This window comes from Rhinopithecus bieti, unplaced genomic scaffold, assembly GCF_001698545.2.
Source record: "Rhinopithecus bieti isolate Rb0 unplaced genomic scaffold, ASM169854v2 scaffold_42084, whole genome shotgun sequence".
Lineage (NCBI taxonomy): Eukaryota > Metazoa > Chordata > Mammalia > Primates > Cercopithecidae > Rhinopithecus > Rhinopithecus bieti.
Genome location: NW_016818934.1, coordinates 2652798 through 2662216, shown reverse-complemented (window position 1 = coordinate 2662216; position 9419 = coordinate 2652798). Strand labels below are relative to the sequence as shown.

General features: G+C 38.0%; 1 protein-coding gene across 3 annotated transcripts in view; it reads right to left on the bottom strand.

The window, feature by feature from the left end:
- ARK2N (arkadia (RNF111) N-terminal like PKA signaling regulator 2N) overlaps positions 1 to 9419 on the bottom strand; it is a 105026-nt gene that overhangs the window by 21938 nt on the left and 73669 nt on the right. For 2 of the 3 annotated variants that reach the window (XM_017857816.1, XM_017857815.1), the window contains exon 3: positions 5165 to 5347. The exons of the other annotated variant lie outside the window; for it this stretch is intronic. In XM_017857816.1, coding sequence (XP_017713305.1) covers positions 5165 to 5347 — 183 coding nt within the window. The remainder of the gene's footprint in view (positions 1 to 5164; positions 5348 to 9419) is intronic. 3 annotated transcript variants of the gene reach the window in all.

Sequence of the window (9419 nt, the reverse complement as noted above, 5' to 3'; positions counted from 1 at the left end):
CCTGAGCAATAGAGCTAGAATCTGTCCCCCCCCACCCCCCCAAAAAAAAGGTGAAGGAAGAGGTCAAAAATATAAAATCTGGCTGGACGTGGTGGCTCATGCCTGTAATCTTAGCACTTTGGGAGGCCAAGACAGGCGGATCACTGGAGGTCAGGAGTTTGGGACCAGTCTGGCCAACACATGGTAAAACCGTGTCTCTACTAAAATACAAAATTAGCCGGGTACAGTGGCACACACCTGTAATCCCAGCTACTTGGGAGGCTGAGGCAGAAGAATTACTTGAATCCAGGAGGCAGAGGTTGCAGTGAGCCCAGAATGTGCCACTGTACTCCAGCCTGGGTGACTGGCGACTCCCTCAAAAAAAAAAAAAAAAAAAAAAATCTAAAATCTTACCATCAATTTGATGCAGATAAACATGAAGAACATGACCATACTTCATCTCCTTCACAATACTGATTCAGAAACATGGCCATTCTGGTCTGATTATTAAAAACCCTACACTAGGAACAGGAAACCCAGTATTCATTTCTCTGTACCGCCACCATGTTAGGGACAAATCAAGATTACCATCCCTATTTTAAAGATGGGGAAAATGCTCAGAGCCTACCTTCTTGACAAGAAGGCTGATGGAAAAGATAAGATATTTAAAGTTTTAACTTCCCAGGGAAAAAATTCTAAATAAGTTCAGTTTACCACATTTATAAGCCTTCCTCACCAAGACTTCTGCTTCTTTTTGTCCCAACTACATTTACGTTTGCAGTGAGCCCTTACTAGCAACAAAAATGAAGCCATTTTCAGATATATTAATACAGTTTTCTAAATGTGCTGGATACAAGAGTTACCTGAGGTTATTATTAAAAAGAGATTCCCAGAAACCATTTCAGATTTATTGACAGAATCATCCGGGAGAAACCTAGGAGTGTGAATATTTATAAGCACACTGAGTAATTTCTATGTCCTGGCAAAATTTAAGAAGTACTTATAGCAAGAGCAACTTGTTGCAGTGCAAGAGAGTAATGAGAAATTCAGTGATTGATACATTAATCACTTCCTTATTCAGTCTACTTCAGCATATTAACATAATGCTGGTTAGCATTTCTAAGGGCCTACTATGTGCTGTCCTCCATAGTAAACACATTGTATTTCACTTAGTGGTAACAATAACCTTTTGGAGTAGATACTATAACTGGCTGTGTCCCAGTTTTGTACATAGGGAAAACTGAGGCTTTATATAATTTACCTGAGGGCATGTGGTTTCTAAGTGGCTACTGGTTCAAAACCACCCACTACAGTGTTCAATTCCACCATCAATTTAAAAAAAGCAAACACACGGCAAGAGCTGAAACTGAAAATTTAGGTATTTTGTTGATCAGCAGCTTCTCTAATTTCAACTTACTTTTTAACGCCTGCATGTGATTCAAGTATTTTGCCTAGGTTAAAACTAAAACTAAATATATATTTTGGATGCAAGATAATCATCTAATTGCTTGGAAATAGGCAAACTACTCTATCTTCAGTGCATACCGATGCGATCCTAACTGGGATGAGGCTGTGGACCTGGGTTGAGATGCTGCTGTTGATTAAAGTGAAACCCTGAATAGTCTGTTCAATAACTAGGCTTTTATTTTGTTGTAAAGGGGAAAGAGAGACCCCAAATTAACTATTAAAATTTTAACTTACACTCACACCATAAGAATGACCATCTGACTAATAGTCCAAGTCTCAAAACTATTAACTGGCTCCTAAGCATAAATTCTATTAATATTTTATTGAGACACCATAAGCACATTCAGATATCTTCATAAGATGGGTTCCACTATGATAATCACATCAAGACTATAGTATTATTTGTATTTATTACCCACATACCAGTATTGTCTGACTTGAGAAAAAAAAATGCCTTCGAAAGAGCCAATAAGCTTCATAACAAAATGTCATGGGGATCTGCCGAGCAGTGGTGACTGCATCCTATGATATACAGAAACCTACACAAAATTTATGGTCCAATATGCACAAATGCTCTCTCTATATATTAATTATATCCTAGAGAAATTATCATACACATATACCAAAAAACACATAAAGAAATGTTAAGAGCAGTATCACTTAAGACAGCACCCAAAATGTCCAACAAGAGAATGGGTAAATTGTGACATATTCATATAGTGGAATACTAAATAGCAGTGGAAAATGAATGAACTAGAGCCATACATAACAACAACAAAACTCATAAAATGTTTAACTAAAAAAGCACATTTCAAATGATTACCTTCAATGTGATACCAATTAGTTTTAAAAACATGCTTATTTAGATACATAACAAATATAGTACAAATATATAAAGAAATACATAGGAATACCACACATTAAATATCAAATTTAGGATAGTTTTGGCGTGGGAAGGGCAAAGGGAAGGAAAACATCTGAAGCCACAGTTGTTTTCCTCCTCACATACTTTTACCATGCTTTATTTCTTAAAAAGAATGATGCGAGTTTCCTAAGAGTGCTTTTTAAATAATCGGGCTAACAATTACTTGAATCTGAAAATGTGAATGCTATCCCAAAAGCTAAACTTTAATGATATTTTAAAACCTCAAACTTTGCACTATTCAGTTAAGTCATATGAAATGGCTGGATCTGTGGTAGGTCAAAAAATCAAATATTAATAATTCCATATGGTTCAACCTAATATTAAGAATTCTGCATATGAAGAGTAAAACGTTGGTAATCACTCATTTTTACCCCAAAACTTTACTATAAAATGGTCTGTATTTAATGGCAAGACTAAGAAAACAGGGAAATAAAACTGAAGTGGAATGGATGACTTAATTGTCAAAGGACGAAAAACAAAGATAAACCATCTAATATACAAATTACAAGACTGGGTGTGGTGGCTCACACCTGTAATCCCAGCACTTTGGGAGGCCAAGGTGGGCAGATGATCTGAAGTCAGGAGTTTGAGAGCAGCCTGGCTAACATGGTGAAACACCATTTCTACAAAAAATTAGCTGGGCGCAGTGGTGCACGCCTGTAATCCCAGCTACTCGGGAGTCGGAGGCCAGAGAATCACTTGAACCTTGGAGGCCAAGGCTGCAGTGAGCCAAGATCGCAACATTGCACTCTGGCTTGGGCAACAAGAGCGAAATGCCATCTCAAAAAAATATTTAAATAAACAAAGTAACTTAGAAACACACACTGTACAAAACGTGGCCAAACTACTTTCCACTGATATAAAGCATTATTACTTCCTTTTTTTTTTGAGACCCAGTCTAGTTTTGTCACCCAGGCTGGAGTGCAGTGGCACAATCTCAGTTCACTGCAACCTCTGCCTCCCAAGTTCAAGCAATTCTACAGCTGAGATTACAGGCGCCCACCACCACGCCCACCACTGCGTCCACCACCACACCCACGACTGTGTCCATCACCACACCCAACACGCCCAGCTAATTTTTGTATTTTTAGTAGAGATGGAGTTTCACCATGTTGGTCAGGCTGGTCTTGAACTCCTGACCTCAAGTGATCCTCCTACCTCGGCCTCCTAAAGTGCTGGGATTACAGGCGTGAGCCACTGTGCTCAGAAGCATTATTACTTCTTTGCAAAGTATTTGTATTAACACATATTAATAAATCCTTAAAAAGACACTTGTTGGGCAAAACAAGTATTTATATATATAAAAACTGAAGTCCAGAGGAGAAACAACTGGTCCAAGGACAAACAGGCAGTTACCAGTCAAAAAAAAACAAAAAAAAAAAAACAAAATCAAAACTAAATCCAGGTTCTGTTCCAAAATTAGCTACAGTAAATCAATCAGGTCAACAAACAAGTGATTTTTCTGTAGTTCCAATCAAAGATTATGAAAGGAATCATTTAAGACAACAACAGGCTGGGCGTGGTGGCTCACACCTGTAATCCCAGCACTTTGGGAGGCCGAGGCAGGTGGATCACAAGATCAGAAGATGGAGACCATCCTGGCTAACACGGTGAAACCCCATATCTACCGAAAATACAAAAAATTAGCCAGGTGTGGTGGCGGGCGCCTGTAGTCCCAGGTACTCGGGAGGCTGAGGCAGGAGAATGGCGTGAACTCGTGAGGTGGAGTTTGCAGTGAGCCAAGATCGCGCCACTGCACTCCAGCCTGGGCGACAAAGCAAGGCTCCATCTCAAAAAAAAAAAAAAAAAAAAAAAAAAGACAACAACAATCAGTGGAGTTCTGTCTCAATATAAAAGTTCTAAACTATAACTCATTTTTTTATAAAACTCATTTTCATAAAAGTAACTTTAGGTAGTGATTAAACTATTAGATAACTCATAAAACCAATGCATTTATAAATTAACTAGAAAACTATAATCTTTCAGCAACACTAAAGAAATTATACACTACATAAGCAGTCTCTCAATCCCCTTCTTCTCTTCTTAAATGTTCAGTGCTAGTACTTTCACAACAACAACAAAAAGGTTTAAATTAGAATGCTGAAAGTGTTGAGGAAAATACTGAAGGAGACTTGGAGGTATCGTGAAAGTTTTTCAAAGGCAATAGCAGTGGATTTTTTAGTGAATAAATACCACTTTAAAGAATAATCACAAAACTAAAAAAATGTAAGACAGGGACAGAGATTTTTTTTCCTGAGCTAACAGAGACAGAAACTAAAAGAAAGGGGTTAGAAAAGACAAATGAGAACTTACTGAAGAGCAATTAACAGGCTCACTCCACAGCAAGAAGCACAAGAAACAGTGGCAGCGCTGTGTATGAACAGCCAGCCCCACAGGGAGAGAGATTCAATGATTCCCTATCCAAGCTGCAAGGTCACTACCCAGAATTAAAGTGAGAGAAAGAACTGGCCAAAGAATATGAGCATATCTGGGTCATTTTTGCATATATTGGGCATTTTTAATCCAAGAAATATGCCTACTGAAACCTACCAATACCTACAATTAATGTCTTAAATGCTCTTATTTGTACTTCCTTCTGAGTAGGAAAGATGAACGACAAGCTATCCAAATTGTTTCGGGTATAAATGGCAGCCTGGATAGTCACAATCAATCATTCAATGCCAGATGTCTCTGGTATGACCTGTTCTCCTCATCAGGGTCCACTACAAGGAAAACAGCTGCCAGGACACATGCATATTACATCATTAGAGAAGGGGAATGGGGAAGACCAACCTGCCTCTGCATTCAGCTCCTCTAGAAGCCCGGTGGTCCTCCAGGTAGCTCCTGTGTCCTGGCCGCCTACAGAATTATTGTGCTCTTGAACTACTGCAGCCGCCAATAAATTGTCCACATTTACCACTTCTGGCTCAGAGTTGGTGTCAGACATATCATAATGAGCTACAACTGGAGGTCCATCTAGGGAGGAAAGAAAATGTATACTTGTATCTAACGTGTGGGGTGAAAAATACTTCTGACACTAGTAAGAGCCCTCTAATGTCAGTTGACTTCATTATTCTATTTGATCAGAAAAGCTGCACTTTATAGATCTAGTATTTTGTACAAAATGTGAAAGTGAAAAAGATAATCCAAGCTTACAAAGATGATGGACATATTTTGGAAGGAGGAAAAGGAGTGTTACTATGAAGAACAGAAGACAAGACTATACTCAACAATGTTACACTGAATTCCTGTCATACTTTTAAAGAGCAAGATTAAGAAAAAAAGGATGACTCCACAGAGAAAGTGGAACTGATTTCTTAAAGGAAAAAACTGATGCAAATTATTAAAACCCAATTTATATTTTTTAAAAGAATGAATCTAGTTCTTTCTCTTACTGGGTAATATAAAAGTCTCTAGTAGATTCAGAAAAGAAAATCAAATATATTTTGCTATGTCCTAAAGAAATAAGGTTAACACTAGAGCTCTTTGACTAATGTATCTATTTCCAGTAAAGTCTTTTTATAATAACAGGGATGTTATACACTTTATGACATTCTATAAAAAGACAACACAACAAAATCCATTTTCAGGATTTTGCTTTGGATATCTTATGAGGGATATTTCTATTTCCTTTTCTCTAAGAAAGACAACCAGCTCATACTCCAACTAAATGATATGCAATCTTATGGGTGATTTTACAAGAAGATATTAAAGTTCTTACTGGAAGAGGTCCCTTCCACCCTCAGATCCCCTAACTGGCTGAAAAGGCAGCTGAGTTTCAAAGTAAATTTATTACACTGCAGCAATTCATGCTAAAATAAGTCAAAATTCATGCTTGTAGAATAGATACATGCTTTAAAATGCTAATTCTACCCCTTTTTTAAGAAAACATTAACAGCAAAAGCAAACATAAAGTTTCCCTTCAAGTAAGAAATCCCTCTACTACCCCTATTTTAATATATAGCAGAAATAAAGGAATGCTGTTTTCTCACCCAAAGGCTATTTATGAAGCGCAAGCAAACTATTTCCATTAAGGTTTTTAAAATATCATCCAACAAATGAATATTAAACACACCTATTTTATGAAACTCTTGACTATGAAGGAATGCATATATGTCAATGAATCATAATAATGTAACACAATGAAGTATTACTATTTTAATACAAATATCCATTGTGTCAATTGTCACTGAACAAAAACACACTTTGGGTAGTGACCCCTTAAAACTAAACTACCAAACCACAGGTTTATGTAGTGATATTTTTTAAATACAAAATGATCAAACATAAAAGCAAATGAGTTGTTAGGTGCCACTGTATAAAGAACAGACATGTCACAATATGAAATTCTGACGATCAGGACAACTTTAGTTGACGACTTAAAAATAATTTCCAGATCCCCTTAAGGGGTAAATCAAGTTCAATGACCAAAAAATTCAACAGCGTGGCCTTGGTATCAGTTGGTAATTGATTTTAGTTTAAATATCAAGAAACTGATTTGTGTTTGAGGTTTTTCTTTTCTAAAAAAAAGAAAAGAAAGTTGCGATATTCTATGGCGTTCTCGTCAGAGTTCAAAATGATTACTATGGAATCAAGATACTGTGTGATGTCCAAATACTTGGGTGCAGAAGATATGAGGGCCAAGTACAATATTGACTATTTGACCGTATGTTCTATTTTTTAAGGGCTTTTTTTTTGGTGTTTGTAGTAAGTTATTTTAGTGAGTTATTTTAAAATTTATATGACTAACACCATTCAGAGCATCTTGCCCTCATATTCTCCACCCCATCCCCAAATTGAGGCAACAGGTCAATAGTCAAGTCAAAATTGTACCACTCCTACATGTATAATCATGCAAAAAAGTATAAGTGTATACATGCAGAGTGACATCACCTACCCATGAAAATAACTCGTCTGAAAGTCTTCATCAGTAGGAAATACAAGCATAAACTTGTTATCTGGCTTCATTCTTGTATCTTCCATATTTCCAAACAGCACACCTTATAACTTAGCTTAAATTTAGTATTCATCATAAACAGAGACAGCAATATTTTCATATATTACACTTAAAATTGAAAATAAATTATGATCACTGTCATTTTTCATTTCCAATATATTCAAACAATGACAAGTCAATACTATATAAACTTCAATAAAATAATGAAATGGTTGTCTTTCCAACTTTGTCTTCCAACAAGAAACCACAATTAAGGATCTTGTGTTCCAAGGTCATTTTACACTATCATTAGGAAACCAAACTTAAATAAGATTTGTTTAAAGCACTTGGGGCCAGGTGTGGTGGCTCACACCTGTAATCCAAGTACTTAAGAGGCCAAGGCAGGTGGATCACTTGAGATCAGGAGTTTGAGACCAGCCTGGCCATCATAGTGAAAACCCCATCTCTACTAAAAATACAAAAAATTAGCTGAGTGTGGTGGCGTACACGCCTGTAATTCCAGCTACTGGGGAGGCTGAGGCACAAGAATCGCTTGAACCTGGGAGGCAGAGGTTGCAGTGAGCCGAGATCATGCCACTAAACTCCAGCCTGGGGAACAGAGCAAGGCTCTGTCTCAAAAAAAAAAGCACTAGGCGTCAGGATTTGTACTCTGAGTTACTATACAAATATTAGCTAACTTATGGTAACAATTTGTGACATTCTTTTAAAATGTGATTCTTGCTATACAGAAGTAAATGACAGGTAAGATTCTGCAGTTATTTTATCTGCTTTTTAAAAGAAATATCTCTTGAAGGGGGAAAAAAATCGCTGGGGAGGAGCTAGGAAAATTCAGCACATTAATAACAGAAGCTGACTGGGCATAGTGGCTGACACCTGTAACCCCAGCACTTTGGGAGGCTGATGCAGGCAAACCACTTGAGGTCAGGAGTTTGAGACCACCCTGGCCAACATGGTGAAAACCCGTCTCTACTAAAATTAGCTGGGTGTGTGGTGCGTGCCTGTAATCCCAGCTACTTGGGAGGCTGAGTGAGGCAGGAGAATCGCTTGAACCCAGGAGACGGAGGTTGCAGTGAGCTGAGATCACACCACTACACTCCAGTTTGGGCAACAGAGCAAGATTCCATCTCAAAAAAACAAAAAACAAAAAACAGAAGCTGCTATCCATTTGATTCTATCAGTTCATTATAGGATAGAATAAACATGGGGATACTGCCCTTGCTCTCACATGATTATTCCTCTATGCTACTAAAACAACTGCATTGCTACAATGAGACTGTTTTGATTTTCAAAAATATGAAAGTAATTACTTCAAGTAAAGTTATACATGAAAACATTTCCAATTTAAGATTCAGTCATTAACATAGGCACATTCAATGCTTACAACATTTAAGTTATCCAAGCTGCACATTCTCCCATCTGCCAGCTCTGATGTCTGTCACAATCTTAAAACATAAATTTCTAATATTGAACTTATTGGTTTTTCTATAATCATTAAAAGCATCTTTCTATAGAGGTAAATGTAACACTTCTGTGTTAAATAATTAATAACCATTCAATCTGTGGATAACTCAGGTGCTATTTCTCCTCCTGATCAAATTATTTTGAAATGTTTGCTGTTACAATGACAACACAGGGAAAGTTAAAGGTCAAAAACCCACCAACGGCTGGGCACAGTCTATAATCCCAGCACTTTGGGAGGATGAGGCAGGAGGACTACTTGAGCCCAGGAGTTCGAGACTAGCCTGGGCAACATAGCAAGACCCCATCTCTATTATTTAAAAAGTATAATAGGGCCGGGCGCGGTGGCTCAAGCCTGTAATCCCAGCACTTTGGGAGGCCGAGACGGGCGGATCACGAGGTCAGGAGATCAAGACCATCCTGGCTGACACAGTGAAACTCCGTCTCTACTAAAATACAAAAAACTAGCCAGGCGAGGTGGCGGGCTCCTGTAGTCCCAGCTACTCGGGAGGCTGAGGCAGGAGAATGGCATAAACCCGGGAGGTGGAGTTTACAGTGACCTGAGATCCGGCCACTGCACCCCAGCCTGGGCGACAGAGCGAGACTCCGTCTCAAAAATAAATAAATAAAAGA